Source organism: Podarcis liolepis (assembly GCF_965112155.1).
Source record: "Podarcis liolepis genome assembly, chromosome: 12".
Lineage (NCBI taxonomy): Eukaryota > Metazoa > Chordata > Lepidosauria > Squamata > Lacertidae > Podarcis > Podarcis liolepis.
In genome coordinates this window covers 59,884,830-59,902,457 of record NC_139563.1, presented here as the reverse complement: position 1 = coordinate 59,902,457, position 17,628 = coordinate 59,884,830, and the positions used below count along the sequence as shown (strand labels likewise).

The 17,628-nt window shown below is 43.0% G+C and overlaps 1 protein-coding gene across 1 annotated transcript; it reads left to right on the top strand.

Moving 5' to 3' along the window:
* The first annotated feature begins 5,744 nt into the window (after positions 1–5,744).
* On the top strand, positions 5,745–16,501 carry IGFBP1 (insulin like growth factor binding protein 1). Its single transcript, XM_083468885.1, has 4 exons — positions 5,745–6,164; positions 9,929–10,107; positions 13,932–14,060; positions 15,482–16,501. Exons 1-4 carry the CDS (start codon positions 5,822–5,824, stop codon positions 15,611–15,613), a joined length of 783 nt encoding a protein of 260 aa, XP_083325011.1. The 5' UTR covers positions 5,745–5,821; the 3' UTR covers positions 15,614–16,501.
* The last annotated feature ends 1,127 nt before the right edge of the window (positions 16,502–17,628 follow it).

Here is a 17,628-nt window from a genome sequence, read left to right as displayed (position 1 = left end):
CAGAAGGTAAGTAAAGTCAATAAAATCATGATAGAAGTTTTACTATCTCTATAAAACCGTCTCTATCCCAAAACTAAATGTGTTTTGAGGGACATCTCTAGGGCTGGCCTTTGGATCCTGTGCCCTGATTCTTTGGCACTGTGCCAAAGAATGGACCTGGGTACCTCACACCAGATGAACGGCATGAGCGAGGAGAGAGCCAGACGCCAGGCAGGGAGCCAGCCCAGGCAAGAGGAATGACGAGCTCTGAGAGAGGAGGCTGGTGAGATGGAAAAGGAGGTGGTTTGATGACTGGCAGAATCCGAGACCAGGGAGAAGAGCTCGTGGAATAAGATTGGAGGAAATTTAAAATTTATCTACAGAAACATTGTAAAATTTTTGAATGTTGATGACGTTGAAATGATCTGAAGGGGTTCTAGCAACAAGGTAAAATGTAAAATGGGATTGATAATAGATAAGTTAAATTGGAGATGAATTTGCTGAACCAAATTTTAAAAAAGGGATACAAAAAAGGGAGGTGTGAGAAAGTCAGGAGAATAACTTAACTAAAGATGAGAATTTTAAAAAGGAGTTTTGTTTTTATGTGTTTTCTTTTATTTTTTTATTTTTTCTTTTCCCTTTTGTGTTTAATGTCTGTATTTTTGTATTTTGTGATTCTGTATTTTTCTGTTTTTGTACTTTTTTCTGAATCATTTTATTGATAAAACTTAATAAAATATTAATTTTTTAAAAAAGGAAAAGGAGGTGGTTTGGTGAGGTGTCAAGGGAGAGAAAGAGGGGGCAATGATGCGGCAGGCAGGGCTATTGTTTGTAAAACAAACAATAAAACAACAATTTCTACATATTGTTATGGGTTTGTAAGGGCAACGATCCCCTAAAACTCCTGGGCACCAGGTTCTCCCCATAATGTCTGAAATCAGTATATGTAGGGTTTAAAGTCAAGCCAGCCTCCTCAGGAGCAAAGGCAAGTGATAGCAGAATCATTACCCTGGAATTTTGTTACCACTGGGCAGAGAAAAATAACACACCCCAGAATCATAGAACTATAGAGTTGGAAGGAATTAAAAAATCAAGGAGTTTGGGGATAAGGTGCCATCAGTCCAGCACTGGAGAACACTCAGCTCTTTCTGCATAACATCTGAATCATTTCATTTCACTTTTAATTTGTAACCTGCGTTTCTATATTACTATACACAAGGCGGATTACAGCAACAACATTTGCAACAAAGAACACACACCTTATAGTAATCTGATCCAATACAAAAAGTCATATTAAAACATCTTTAAAATGGAATGGCTTATATCAAATAAAGAAATATTCAGTAATCTATTAGAATATAATAGTACACAATAAAATTAACTCTCAAACCACCAGCAAATAATAATTAAACATAAATTCACTCTTAACAGTTACAATAATTACTAAACCATGATCAATAAAAATAACTGCAAGTCACAATGCATAAAATACCACAATATATACAAAACCATGTAAAGGCATCAGATTGAGAAACAAAGACACACAACTTATAAAACTATTCCCCCTCCCAGTTCCTCTTCTTCCTTCCCAGCTGCTGCTTCTGCTGTTCTTACAGTCCTGCCCTGGGAGAGGCTACTTGCTCAGCTGGGCTTGGCTGGCAGGGGTGGGCTCTTTCCTCCTTTTTTCACTTCCTCGTGGAGGAATCAGACTTCTGATGAATTTCTTTAGTGTCTTTCTGTAGGTTTTCTTGTGGGGCGACTTTGCCAAGCAACTTCCAACCAGGAGCCCTGTGGACAGCAGCTTTGAGTTCCTTTCCTCTTTTGGTGAGGCAGTTCCTTGTGAAGAATTTGGTGAAGCTGGAGCTGGCGATGCCTCCCAGCTGTTAACCCTTTGCCACAGAGCTAGTCTGAAGATGGGATGTTGGGGTCTCAGCATGAAGATCCTTAATCATCAGTCAGAGGAGGTCATACAGTTCCAGAGCCATCTCTTGGGTCAGTGGTGAAAGGGAGGAGGAAAACAAGCTGAGCTTGAATCCTGCCCAGGCCTGGTGGGTGACTGTAGGTTAGCAGCCTACCCTGGATGGGGTTGCTTTCCCCCTGAAGGAGCAGGGTCGCAGTTGGAGGGCAGGGGGCTTCTGGATGCAGCTCTGTCCCTGGAGGCTCAGGAGCCTCAGTGGCTACAGGGCCTTCAACCAACAGTGTCTGGTTTGACAGCCATGGCCATTCCTGGACTGGGAAAGCCTGGCCACAGTCATTCATGTGGTGGTTACTTCAAGGCTGCAGTACTGCAATGTGCTCTAAGTGGGACTTCCCTCATGCCTGATCCCGAAGCTGCAATTAGTGCAGGATGCTGCAGCACGATTGCTGACAGGAGTGAGCCCTTGACAGCGTATCACACCTGTGCTCAGAGATCTCACACTCTCCAACATATTGAAGCCAAAAACTGGGGTGTGCATCTTCCCAGCCATGCTCCCGTGTGAGTCATGTGACCCATGCGAGAGCATGGAACTCAGAAACATGCACTTTTGAGCTCTTTGATTCCATGTGAGATTGATTTCATGCATGTTTGGGCACCGTGCTGAGAGCATGGAGCCCCAAAACAGGATGTCCTGATTTAATCTCTCAAGACAGATGGCTGCCAACCACAGATTGGGACTAGTTTACCCAAAAGATCACCTTAGCCAATAGACACCCACTAGATCGCTTTCATCAGTCCCATTTTAAGCCATTAATATTAGGAAGCAGCCTTCACTCTAGTCTTTTCAGGGCCTGCTAGAAAACTTTCTTATTTAGACAAGATAAGCCTACCCAGATGCTTAGAAAGTCGATGCACATTTTCATCTGTTTCTAATCTATTGCTATTTTGACTGTTTAAAAGTTTTAAATTATTGTTCTTAATTTTTCTGTCAGGGAACTGCCATCAGCTCAGAGGAGAGAGGTGGGAGGGCAGTTGTGTTATAGGGAACCTCTGAAAATCTTGTGAAGCAGTTCCTCCTCCTGCGAGGAGGAAAGCCCCGCCTCCAGTGGAAAGGAGGTGCAGGGAGCAGGGAATGCCAGGGAGAGCCTCAACACTGAGCCTGAGCAGACCGGAGAGGAGGGAAGTGCCCCTTTGCCAGCGCCCACTCTGCGCAGTAGGTTTCAGCGCAGGGAGGGGAGGAGAAGGATGGGGGTCACGTGACTGTTATGCTGAGGGAGGTACAAAGACCGACCACTCCCAGATTCTGCTAGCGATTGAGCCAGACATGAACTTATGACGCTCTTCACTGTAAATAGTTTGCACTAAGAATAAAGCCTGGAAAAGACAGGTCGGAGTCTTGCCTCTTTGCTCTCGAGCAACCACACCAGCATCTGACATTTTCATATAATTTTTGCAAACCACTTTGGGTTTTTTATAATCAAGTGGTGTGTAATTTTTATGAAATAAATAAATAAATCACATGCAGCCAGGCCCTCAAGGAAGACGGTTGCTATCTCATATGGAGTTAAGCATTTTTCACTGGAAATGTAGAACCAAGTTATTTTAAAGTAAACTCTTGAAAATGCAAAGTATCAGATTGTGTTCAATTCAAAGCAAAGCAGCATTAGGAAAGTGACACTAGGACAAATGTTTGTGTAAGTTATTCGGGGCGCTGCCATGGCGTTCCCTCTCACTCGTCAGCCTCGCCATTGCTTTAACAAACAAAAACAGTGTAAATCAGGGCCACTGGGTCAAAATGGTCACAGTGTAAAATGTTCTGACCGGGTAACAGCTGGTTTTCCTAACTGCTATCGACTTCTCTGAGTCATCACGGAACAGCACATGAATCACAGCCGCTGTGCTGTTACTTTTATAAGCCCTCTTTCCCACAGGCTCATGAGCTAAGTTTTCATTCCAGCCTCCGTTTGGGGTTTACAATGACGTCTAATGTTTAGAAGATGTCACTGAAATGGTCCTCGAGGGGCCAGGCTGTGTGCTGGTTACGCACATTGCAAACTCATTGCACCACCTTTCTTGAACTCTATTTAGGTTCAAGTGCTCAGTGATTCCCATTAAGTTCTGTGGGACAAAGAACTTTCACGTTATTGATTTAAATGGTCTTAAGTGTGCCTGCTTATTCCCCCCATTCCTATTCATAGTTCTCCCTTTGCTTCCCTGTTTTCTGCAAACTTGTCAGCCTCAAGTTTGTGATTCCCCAATGTTGATGTATCTTTTTTTAAAAAAATGGAGCATTTCTTACAATGTTTTCTTGGGAGCTTGTGCACATTTGAGCATTATTTAACTGTTCACCTTTTCCTCATTCAAATTAGGATGGAGTAGTTCACACCTGCATGTTTCTGAATCTGTATCTAGGGGGTGACTTCAGCCTTTCCTGGACATGCCAGTAGGCTTTCTTTGTGGTGTTTGTCCCTGCCTTCTTGTTTCTAGATTATATTATGTACCTGTAGGACAGATAGCTCCACACAAAAAGTGTGCAATTGAAAATTCCTCCACCAGAAATAGTTAAGAGTGCAGCCAGAAAAGATGTGAAAGCCTTGAAGAAAGGGGAACAGTCGAAAGTGACCATTGATCCACACAGCCCTAAACCCTGAAGCAAATGGTCTGTGCCCACAAGTGGGATGGTTTGGAACCTAAGTTCCTCAAACTTACTGTATTGGCTCTTCACTGTAGCAGGCAGACCTGAATTTAAAGGGGGAAAGCACTGAGAATGGTGGTGTTTGAGGATAGCATCATGCGGAGTATGATGGGGATTAAGTGGGAATAAAAGCAGCTGCAAAGAGGCAAACTATATGCTAACAGCTGTTAATGCAGCCAGGTGTCTTTTAAAAAATGTTTCATAATGTTATTCATAGTTAATGCTATCTGGGTTTTTTGCTGTTTTAATGCTTTGAATAGGTTTTGGATTGTTTTATTATTTGCACAATGCCCTCAGGTGTCTTGCAACCCCTTGAGCTCCTTTCCTCCCTTTTACAGAAAGCCTACAGAGATGGATTCCAGCCTGGTCAGATTCATGTTTCCATGGAAGGAAATCCCACTTGCTTCCATGGGATTTACTCCCACTTAAGCATGCATACGATACACCCTTGGTTTATGCTAAACTATATGCAAGGACAGTCTGTGTTATTCTTAAAGCAGCCCTTAAGGGAGCAGCTGTGCGATGGAGCCTTTGATAAGCACGTAGCCCAGCCTCTTACCCACTGATGCCAGGGACTCACATCTGAGCTCTGCTAAAGCACAAGTGTATCCACAGGAAACCGTCCCAAATAATCCTTTGCAAACACACTGTTGACATTAGCTCCTACGTGCTGCTGCGTTCAGGAGTTACCGGATCTCAGGGGCTTTGATTACCCTCTGGGGGCCTCTCTGGGTATGTCATTGTCCTAATAACCTCCAGCCACATGACAAAAATTAAACAAGAGGCCTTTGAATCTGTTGCTGTGGAAGTATGAAGTCAGCTACTGAGGTTTCAAGGCGTTCGTTTCTCCTCCGTCTTTCTCAACAATAATTTAAATACCAGTAATTGAATTGTCCAAAGTAGCAGGACTTCTGATAAAGAGGGGGGGGGAGAGTTCATTTTCTGTAGACATATTTAGAACTGTCCTGGAAAGGCTAAGAATGAGTAGAATAGTGATGCATTATTTCATCATTTAAAAAAATAGAGTGGGAGGGGCACAAACTACCAATGAAATGATGCTTTTCTGTCCCTCCTGCTCAGACAATAGTTAACTTGGGGTTAAAGATTAACAGACTGACAAGGAACTGTATAAATGCCCTGTGGTTGGAACACAGGGCTAGCTGAACGTGAGGAAGCGAACGGGTGCTCCTCTCCAGACTCAGCTGCTTTGCTGACTGGTGTCCTTCGCCATGTGTTCCACAGGCCTCCGCGGTGAGCTGCTGCTCCTGCTCCTCTGCCCTGGCCTCATCCTCGGGGCTGCTCTCCAACCCATGCACTGTGCCCCATGCACTGAAGAGGAGCTTGTGCTGTGCCCGCCGGTGCCTGCCAGCTGCCCTGAAACTGCTCATCCGCCAGGCTGTGGCTGCTGCCATACCTGTGCCCTCCAGCTGGGGGAGCCCTGTGGAGTATACGCAGCCCGCTGTGGCCGGGGGCTCAGGTGCTCTGTGCCCCCAGAGGAACCCCGGCCCCTGCACGCCCTCCTCCATGGGCAGGGCACCTGCCTTCCCGCCTCTGACACGGCAGAGGCTGCAGGTAAATAATGTGCCTTCCTGTTTTGCATACTGCTTTGCATGTCTAGCAATTAGCGCATGGTTAACTTACTTATTTTATTACATTTATATGCTGCCTTATTCTTCCAAGGAGCTCATGGTTCTCCTCCTCCCCATTTCATTCTCACAACAGCTTTGTGAGGCAGGTTAGGCAGTGATTGGTCCAAGGTCAACCAGGGAGCTTCATGGCTGAGTGGGGATTTGAACTCTGCTCTCCCAGGTCCTAGCCTGACACTCTAACCATTACACCACACTGGCTGTGGCAGAATGCCAAGAGTATGTGGCTTTGGCATTAGATCTTCTCCACAGCAAGCAGCTAGTGGCCAAAAAAATGTGGGAAATGTTCCTGCGTGTCAGAAAGCTGAGCTGTAGAAGCCCAGGCTGGGCCCAGTGCCAGGGCAAAGGCTTCGTCCACTGAACATTCCAGGTTTGATCCTGAGCAAAGGTGGAGCTGAGCTCTGCCTGAGACCTTGGAGATCTGTCCCATAGGAGTCAGATCCAGAGTGTGACTCCTGAAGGCACACCTTCACTAAGGGACGTTTTACTTATGGAGAAAGTTGGGGTCTGAGTGCAAAGCCAGGGGTATGTTGCTAAACTCTCAGTCAGAGGAAGAAACCCCCCAAGGGGCCTGGACCCCCCCTTCACCTGTGGCAGCCATGTTGATGATGTTAATGTGTGTGTGTTGTGGAAGAAAAGGAAGGAAGGAAAATATTTGTTGCCTCTTTTCTGTCCTGCTCCTGTGCCTATTTCTGCTCCTGTGTTTTTGCAGACACCTGACAAGCAATAATTCTCTCTCATTCACATCCACACCATTTAATTTCTACTTCTCAGCATGTTGTTAAAGACATAGGGGTTACAGGTAGTTTTAATAGAAATCATAGAATCATAGAATCTTAGAGTTGGAAGGGACCCAAGGGCCATCTAGTCCAGCCCCCTGCAATGCAGGGATCTCAGCTCAAGCATCCAGGACAGATGACCACCCGACATCTGCTTAAAAACCTTCAAGGAAGGAGAGGAAGGATGCTATTGAAAATCGATTCAATAAATGCTGTTGAAAATAGAATCTCTGCACCACAGTCCCCATCACTGGGATATGCTTTAAATTAATCAGCTCTGGAATACCGTTTCAGATGTCAGTGAAAATATTTATCATCTTTTACAGGGCTAGACCTGTCACTACAGCTAGGAGCAAAGCATGTTGTGATCACCTGGGAGCAACCACAGACTCCCATCTGCTTTTAAACTCTCCTGTGCCCAGTTTAACTTCTGTGGTGCCAATATTTCAGCTGTTGAAAATTACATTAAGCAAACCATAGGAAACTTTGTAGAACTGTGGCTTGATCATGAATGGATAGAATTTTGCTTTCCATTAGGATTCAGCCAAGGAGTTACAAAATACTTGTGAATTCCTGAACATTGTTATAGGGCAAGTCTCTCCTGCCCCCCATTTTGCTTGTAGTTCAAGAGTCCCTAGTACTGGTAATTCCCATGGCTCAATTTGGACATAAGGATTGCTTAAATGGAAACTGACACTTTGACACTAGCCAAAGTGCTATGATTTGAAGTGTAATGAAAAAAGACTTTTGCCTGCTGCCTCCCCCCCACCCCCCGGCCACATAGTTAGATCCAAGAGGTTTCCATCAAAAACTTAGATTTCACTGCCACAGTCCCTTATTTATAAATCTCTCTACACCCCACCCCCACAAGGCTTCTATTTGTTACCCCTTCTGTTGCCTCCTTTTTGCTCACCTAAAAACTTTTTTGCACATTCAATTAGTACTTTTTATTTGAAAATTGCTTCAAGTGCTCTTCCCACATTGCACATGGGCAAACCTGGGGTTCCCTTTTTCAAAAGGAAGCAACTTGCATGATGCAAATGTTTGCAAACGTGTATTTGCCATAGTCAGGCAATATTTTTTCAATGTACATTGTTACCAAAAGCCATAATGGTTCATTTGCTCATGGTCTTTAATAGTAACACTCCAGCATGATGGAAGTAATTGTTCTAGGAGCAGTGTTCAAAGACATCCTGTTTTCATGCTTCAACACACATTAAAGCTACACTAGAGCTTGCTCTAAATGCAATATTGGTAGTCCTGCATTTTGTCTTTCTGACCAAAATGGAGAAGAGGAGGTTAAGGGGTGATATGATAGCCATGTTCAAATATATAAAAGGATGTCACATAGAGGAGGGAGAAAGGTTGTTTTCTGCTGCTCCAGAGAAGCGGACACGGAGCAATGGATCCAAACTACAAGAAAGAAGATTCCACCTAAATATTAGGAAGAACTTCCTGACAGTAAGAGCTGTTTGACAGTGGAATTTGCTGCCAAGGAGAGTGGTGGAGTCTCCTTTTTTGTAGGTCTTTAAGCAGAGGCTTGACAACCATATGTCAGGAGTGCTCTGATGGTGTTTCCTGCTTGGCAGGGGGTTGGACTCGATGGCCCTTGTGGTCTATTCCAACTCTATGATTCTATGATTCTATGACGAGCTGAATGCTTGCTGTCTCCTCTGGACACCTAGGAACAATGTCACACCATTAACAGAAAGAAGCAAAGGGCTGTTGTTTACAGCAGTAGAAATTATCTTTCATTTCAGGATGCCCTCTCTTAGCTCTTGCATATGTTTGAATTTCTGAATTAATTGCTAGACTTCCTGTAATAAGTCACACTGTAGGGTTTTGAAAAATGTTTCTTATAAGAATAAGAGTTTGGATTTGATATCCCGTTTTATCGCTACCGTAAGGAGTCTCCAAGCGGCTAACATTCTCCTTTCCCTTCCTCCCCCACAACAAACACTCTGTGAGGGGAGTGAGGCTGAGAGACTTCAGAAAAGTGTGACTGGCCCAAGGTCACCCAGCAGCTGCATGTGGAGGAGCAGGGAAGCGAACCCGGTTCCCCAGATTACCAGTCTATTGCTCTTAACCACTACACCACACTGGCTCTTATAACCACTGCTGGCTTCTGGATCTTTATACTCTGCACTAGAATCATCAAAATTCTGTATCTGTCTAACTCACATTTGTGATAAGAAAAGCTGAATCCGGAAATAAACAAAAATTACTTTTACGCGTACTTGTGATGGTTTTATTTCTCCTTCCTCTAAGAAATGCAGATGACACAAACAGTTCTCACCCCTTGCTCCTTTTTATCCTTACAGCCTTGTGAGGAATCATGGGCTGAGAAAGAGAGACGGGTTCAAAGTTGTCCAGGGAGCTTCATTTGTGGAGCAGAGATTTGAACTTGGGTCTCTCAACACTGCCAGATAGATTCATTCTGAGATGAGATTCATCTTAATTGGCATTATTCTTGTTTTGCATGATTCTACCACTATTTTTAAAAAATCCCATAATTTATACAGCTTCTGTTAGTCACGAAAAAGGAAAAGGTGTTACATGGGTTACTATTGGAAAGCTGCGTCTTCTGGCCTTTGAAAATCATAGCAACTCACCTGCACTCTCCCTAGGCACTGCCCTACACTGATTTCACAGCTATATGGGCTAGATATTTTCTTTTACTTTATTTAAGAGATCCAAGATTCTCGGGAAGTTGAATTATTATAGACAATACAGTGTTTTCAAGTTTTCATAAAAACCATGGCACACACAGAAGACTCCATATAAATGTCTGTTTTTCCTTGAGGGATGGAGGTTCCAGCCTGGATGTCGTAGCTCTGCTCTTCTAGAGCTGCCATTCAAGCCGCGGAGCTTGTGTGGAGTCATGTTTCCATTTGTGCTTCTCCCCTGCTAGAGTCCCTGGAAGCAGAAGACATGCCCCATGAAGACCGTGACATGACAGCTGATCAGCAGGACAACACCCAGCTGACGTTTGCTGCTGGCCAAGATAAGCCTGTCCCTTGGAATTCGGTCGCTGCCCACGAAAGTATGAAAGCCAGGAGACTGAATGAACTTAAGAAGTTAAAGAAACAAGTGAGTTCTCTAACATCCATTTTCTGTTGTATCTGCATGCTAGATTGAAGCAAAGCAGGCCATCAGTGGAAACATAATTTAGAATGCCATGAAATTAATTCCTTAAGCCATGACAAATTATATGATTCTAATGTGGTATAAATAGCAAGTGTTCTGGGCTTGGCCATGGGGAACTCCAGTTCATATTCCCACCCACTCACCAAACTCGCCACATGGATTTAGGCAAGTTGCCATTTCATAGCCACGAGGCTAAAATGCCACACACGAACTAGTTGGAAAAATAGTGTTGGGATACGTCTCTAGGGTAGGGCCAGTTCAAGACATTTTGCCACTTAGGGCAAATCAGAAAACTCCTCTTCCCTCCCCCCCCCAACCACCTGAGGCGACGAGAGGCAGCCTGGGGAGACCACAGCATGCGGAAGCAGCAGGGGATCACAAGGAGGCCGGAGAGGAAATAGGCAGTGGCAGTGATGGAGGGGCAACTCAGGGGGCAACTGGGGTGGTAGCGGCAACTCCTATCTGCAGGGAAGGTGTGAATCTGTTGCACTGCTGAAAGTTCTTCCAGATGTTTGGTCAGAATCTCCTTTCCTGTAATGAAGCCATGGGTTCGGGTCCTGCTTGCTCCCTCTTCCATGTGACAGCCCTTGAGATATTTGAAGATGGCTATCGGGGAAGAAATGGAGGCAGTGAGAGATTTTACTTTCTTGGGCTCCATGATCACTGCAGATGGTGACAGCAGTCACGAAATTAAAAGACGCCTGCTTCTTGGGAGAAAAGCAATGACAAACCTAGATAGCATCTTAAAAAGTAGAGACATCACCTTGCCAACAAAGGTCCGTATAGTTAAAGCTATGGTTTTCCCAGTAGTAATAATGGAAGTGAGAGCTGGACCATAAAAGTAGTGATGTATGGAAGTGAGGGCTGGACCATAAAGAAGGCTGATTGCCGAAGAATTGATGCTTTTGAATTATGGTGCTGGAGGAGACTCTTGAGAGTCCCATGGACTGCAAGAAGATCAAACCTATCCATTCTTAAGGAAATCAGCCCTGAGTGCTCACTGGAAGGACAGATCCTGAAGCTGAGACTCCAATACTTTGGCCACCTCATGAGAAGGGAAGACTCCCTGGAAAAGACCCCGAGGTTGGGAAGGATGGAGGGCACAAGGAGAAGGGGACGACAGAGGACAAGATGGTTGGACAGTGTTCTCGAAGCTGCTAACATGAGTTTGACCAAACTGCGGGAGGCAGTGGAAGACAGGAGGGCCTGGCGTGCTCTGGTCCAGGGGGTCACGAAAAGTCAGACACGACTAAACGACTAAACAACAACAACAAATCATGTCTCTTCTCAGTTTCCTCATTTCCAGGCTAAACATACACAGCTCTCTCCTCCATTCCTCATAAGGCTTGGATTACAAACCCTTGATCATCTTGGTTCCCTCTTCTGCACACATTCCAGCTTGTCAATTTCCTTCTTAAATTGTGGTGCACAGAACTGGACACAGTACTTATGTGGTCTGACCAAGGCAGAATAGAGTGATACAGTGGTACCTCAGGTTAAGTACTTAATTTGTTCCGGAGGTCCGTTCTTAACCTGAAACTGTTCTTAACCTGAAGCACCACTTTAGCTAATGGGGCCTCCCGCTGCTGCCATGCCGCTGGAGCACGATTTCTGTTCTCATCCTGAAGCAAAGTTCTTAACCTGAAGCACTATTTCTGGGTTAGTGGAGTCTGTAACCTGAAGCGTATGTAATCCGAGGTACTACTGTACTATGGCTTCCCTTGATTGGGACACTATACTTCTGTTGATGCAGCCCAGAATAGCATTAGCTTTTTAAGCTGCTGCATCACACTGTGGACTCATGTTAAGCTAGATCCTTTTCACATGTACTGCTAGTAAACCAGGTATCCCCCATCCTATATTTGTGCATCTGGTTCTTCCTGCCTAAGTGCAGAACCTGACACTTGTCCCTATTGAATTTTATTCTGTTAGTTTTTGCCCCTTTCTCAAATCTGTTAAGGTAATCTTGTATCCCGATTCTGTATTTTGTGGCATTAGCAATCCCTCCCATTTGTTTTGTTTTTTTCAAAAAATAAATAAATATTGGTTTTCTCTTATAACACAGAGACAAAAACACAAAAGAAAACATTACATTTGACACAACATAAAAACTTAAGAACAATAAAAACACACAAAATAAAATAGGAATTTTTTCTTCTTGTTCCCTGGTGTATTTACATTGCTAAAAGACGTCTTCGACACCCTCCAATCTGGATTTCATATCACATATTTAGCAGTTCCCAGTTACATGCAACCCCTTCCATTTGGTGTCTTCTGCAAATTAGATGAGCATCTCCCCAATACCTTCATCCAAGTCATTAGAAGCATCAGAGCCATCATGTATATTACACCCCACAGAGGAAAACAAGGACAAGAAATGTAGGTTCTAGCCTACTCTGAAGTTAAAAAAGGTAAAGGTACCCCTGCCCGTACGAGCCAGTCGTGTCCGACTCTAGGGTTGTGCGCCTATCTCACTTAAGAGGCCAGGGGCCAGCACTGTCCGGAGACACTTCCGGGTCATGTGGCCAGCGTGACGAAGCTGCTCTGGCGAGCCGGCACCAGCGCAGCACACGGAAACGCCATTTACCTTCCCACTAGAAAGCGGTACCTATTTATCTACTTGCACTTTAGGGGTGCTTTCGAACTGCTAGGTGGGCAGGAGCTGGGACCGAAAGACGGGAGCTCAGCCCGCCGCGGGGATTCGAACCGCCGACCATGTGATCTGCAAGCCCTAGGCGCTGAGGTTTTACCCACAGCGCCACCCATGTCCCTTTTACTCTGAAGTTAGGATACTGGATTTCAGCAGTTTACAGCTGGAAAATACTCCCAGACACTAGGCCCAGGCAGCTGATCTTTCACCATGTTCCATATTTATCCTATGTTCAATGCTCACATATAACAATATACTCACATAGCACTGTAATGCCAATAAACATTTGCATTTGGTATCTTAATTACAAAGTTACTTGTTGTAGGATTATAATACTCTTACAAAGCTGTTGTGAAAGGAATGTAATCAAAACTCTGAAAACTGCAAGGAACTATATTTACTATTTATTTACTAATAAATAAAGTAATAAGCAGAGAAGCAGTCATAGCAGCGATGTTATGAATTAGGATGGGAGGGTTTGCTGAGTGTCCTGTACCTGCAAAGAAGTGCCACTTGAGAGCACCAAAGGACAGAAAGTGAGCTGCTTAACCAGAACAGCATGGCGTGATGGAGCTCAATCCATGTGGTTTGTCATAGAATCATAGAGCTGGAAGAGACCATGAGGCTCATTTAGGCCAACCCCCTGGAACGTAGGCATCTTTCACCAATGGAGGGCTCAAACCCTTGGCCCTTGATTAAAAGTCTCATGCTGGCTGAGCTGTCACAGACTTAAGAGCATGAGTATTATGAATACCTTTGACAATGACCCTTGGATGCAGTAGATTCTCTTATTTGTCTGAAACAACAACTTGTGTTGTTAGATAGCAAGAGTCATATAAACATCGTCTGGTTATAGAATGCCAAGGTTTCGGGTTCAATCCCCGCCTGGGACAGCTGCCTATTCCTGCATTGCAGGGGTTGGACTAGACTCAGGATCCCGTCTAACTCTGTGATTTTGTGCTATCCAGCCACGAGTCAGGCCCTTTGGGTTCAAGGACTACAGACTTCAAAATGCCTTAATAAGTAGTTTGCTCCAGATTTCATTATAAAAAGTTGTTTATATATCAGTTCTTATATGTTATTATTTAACACTTCAATATTTACAATATTCTTTCAGGCACCATGTAAAAAAGAACTCTACAAGGCGCTGGAGAAGTTAACCAAAGATCAACAAAGAATCGGAGGAGAGATATACAGATTCTATTTGCCCAACTGTAATCGGAATGGATTTTACCACAGCAAGCAGGTAATCTTGTTTTGGGGGTAGGGATGGATAACTGCTGGTTTCTCTCAGATACACATTTTTTTCTTTCTTTAATTCAGTTTGCATCAGTTTGTGGTTTATTAAATAATTTTAGGGTCCTCATGAGAATCCAGCAATATTTTATTGTGTCTATCTCCTGAGGCATACATGTTGATATTTTCATGCACACTTTTATCTCATGCACACATTTTTGTTACCATGTTGCGGTTGGAGAACAGCATCACAAAATATGGAGAAAGGCCAGTTTTGAAGGATAGCTATGTTTCTGTTCATATGTTGTTTTGAGAAGTGCAAATTAGGTACATTTGCAGCCAAACATGAAACAAATTTCTTCCACATCCCTGGAGTCAATAGCTAGAGACAATTATTCCCATGTTGCTGAAATGAATGCTTTCTTTGGAAGAAGGCCTCTGTCTGCAACAAGATAGTTGCACAGCAACTTCCTATGGTAGAAAATGGTTTTCAGTTGTACAGGCTTAGAATAAAAAAGGAAGGGGGGAGAAAGTGCTTTGGAATTAGCTCTATGCAGACTCCTCATTTTGAGTACAAGTGTGAAGATCCCACTCCATGACAACATTGATATCCATGTGAAAGATATGTATGGGACTTACAGACGTATGCTGTGCAGTTCATGCCTTCTGCACATTTGGAGGATACTCAAACATCAGTCCATGTACAAACGTTCTTCCGTAGGCATGGATACTGGGTGCAGAGAGTGGGAGGCCTTGCTCCCACAACAGCAAATCATTCCATTACATTGTCTGAACAATCTGAAGTGTAGGTCCCCAGTCTCCACACATTTTAGTAATATTGCCTCAATAGAGACACTCCATATCCAACATTATGCATATATAATTGATTGAGCAATGCGAACATATGGCTGAGTGACAATTGCTGTTAGCTTGAATTACTACAGTGGTGCCCCGCAAGACGAATGCCTCGCAAGACGGAAAACCCGCTAGATGAAAGGGTTTTCCGTTTTGGAGGTGCTTCGCAAAACGAATTTCCTATGGGCTTGCTTCGCAAGACGACAATGTCTTGCGAGTTCCTGCTGGGTTTTTTTCCTCCCCCCCCCTTTTTCTAAGCCGCTAAGCCGCTTATCAGATGATCCGATCAGCAGATAAGCCGCTAAAAGCCGCTAATAGCGCTAATAGCGCTAATCCGCTAATCCGTCAATGGGCTTGCTTCGCAAGACAAAAAAACCGCTAGACGAAGAGAATCACAGAACGGATTCTTTTCGTCTTGCGAGGCACCACTGTAATTTTATTTCTACCCACATTGAGTAGCCAGCATCCCTCCGATGTGTTTCAAAATTGAATGACTCCCTCAAATAACCTCATCTCATGAAGCATCTACTCCATTTCAATTACTTTGAAATAAACGTATTCATTTACCCCAACTAGTGTGAAACTTCACTTGATCGAAGTCCTGCAAAATGCTGGTGTGTCTATCCAAAAGATGGGAGCAGAATTCCTGGATCCATCGAAGTGACCGGCAACCCTGAATGTGAACAGTATTTTGACTCACAAGAATAAGAGCAAATATACAACAAAGTTTATGCAAGTAGACTCCAATTTTTCCACAGTCAAGGAAACCCTCAGGCAGCAGCTCTTTCAGCACAGACTGGTCACACAGCCTAGTCCTAGGCATGATTTCTCAGATGCAAAGCCCCCATGATCCCAGGATGCACTGCCTGTCAGTGCATATAGGACTGTGACCTAGTGTTGCAGGGGAAATCCCCAATATTGTCTCATCTTGTAATCTTAAAGAAGATTGGACAGTGGAGATGCTGGACCTTCACACCTTCAAATGTATAAATAACAGTAACAGGACTACTTTTGTAGCCTGATCATATTTCATGATTCATAAACAGTGCTGGATTATTTATTTTAAATTTTTTATATATTTTATTTGTCTGCATTATTAACTTATAAATCTGTATTCTTCAACACTTTGATACTTAATATATGATACTTTTAATATTGTTTCTCTGAAAATATGCACTTTTTCTGTTTTCAAAGAGCACTGTAGATCAGTTAATAGAGTGCAAAAATTATGGAGAAAATAGTTTTGTCAATGATTACTTTTGTATCATGTATTTATGCCATTTGAAAGTGTAGTGTAGATATGAGAACGACACCGAGTACAGTTCTAGTATTTATTTAAAAGCCTATTCCATTTTCTTTTTTTCTTTTTATTATGCTTTATTATAAACACCACCAAAAATCAAAAAGAAAAACCATACATCTATGTCAATTGTTACACCAAATACAAAATAAACAAAAGAATAAAACCATATATTCTGACAGTAGATCTTCTTCAAGTACATCTAACTTCCCGTCTTCTCCATACTTCATTTAATATTTACAAACTTATTGCATAAACCTGTCTGTTCATTTTATAATAAAGTATTATTCTCCTATGATCTTGTTTCTTATTTCGTACAACTGCAGAAGTTATTCAAAGGCAGGGACCTAGTTCATACTGCAACAATTCTTCTTATGATATGTTAAGAAAACCTCCCACTTTGCAATAAATACTTGTTTTGACTTATCTTTCATTTTTTGGGACAATTGGGCTAACTCTCCATATTTGGCTAGTTTTTGTAACCATTCTGACCTGGAAGGGATTTTATCCCTTTTCCAATTAGTCACTATTAAGATTCTCACTGCAACTGTAGCGTATTAAAAAAACTTCTTTTACATTCCTAGGAATGTCTGGCCCTGTTATTCTGAGTTGAAAAGCTTCTGGTTTTTTAAAAAATGAAACCCTAAACATTTTTTTAAGTTCTACATAAATGATGTCCCAGAAGATCTTAATTTTTTTTAACATAGCCACCACATGTGGAACATAGTGCCAGTTTCTACACCGCATCTCCAACAAGTATTAGATACTTTTTTTTTTACATTTTGGAAAGCTTCTATGGCATCAAGTACCAACAATATTGCATTTTTACGACGTTTTCCCTCAAAGTATAACACGCTGGCCTTGGCCAATAAAGCGAGATGAGCGCCGCAACCCCAGAGTCGGCCATGACTGGACCTAATGGTCAGGGGTCCCTTTACCTCTACCTTTATAACACGCTGTGAATTTCCAATTAACTTTCCATAAATTTCCCCACTCTTTCATTTCTATATTATACCCAAAATCCTGGACCCATTTAATCATGACAGCTCTCACCTCCTCCTCCTTGACTTCCCAGTCAAGGAGGAGGTGGTACACCTTTAAAAGAGTTTTTATTTTTGAATTAACCAAATCCGCTTACAATCTGGATATTTCTGGTGCAAACCTGCTTTTTTTATCTGTTTTAAATGTTTCAAACAATTGATAACAATGAAACCAGTCTGCTATTTGCTCTCTTATATCTTCAAAGCTTTTCAGCTTTAGATCATTGATTTCTTCCCTTAATAAAGTTTTATATACTGGCCAATGTCCACCCGTATTTTTCCTCTTTACCGCAGCTGCTTCAATTGGTGATATCTACCAAGGTGTTTTGGGCTCTAAACGATCTTTATATTTCTCCCAGACTGTGTATAGGGATTTTCTGACA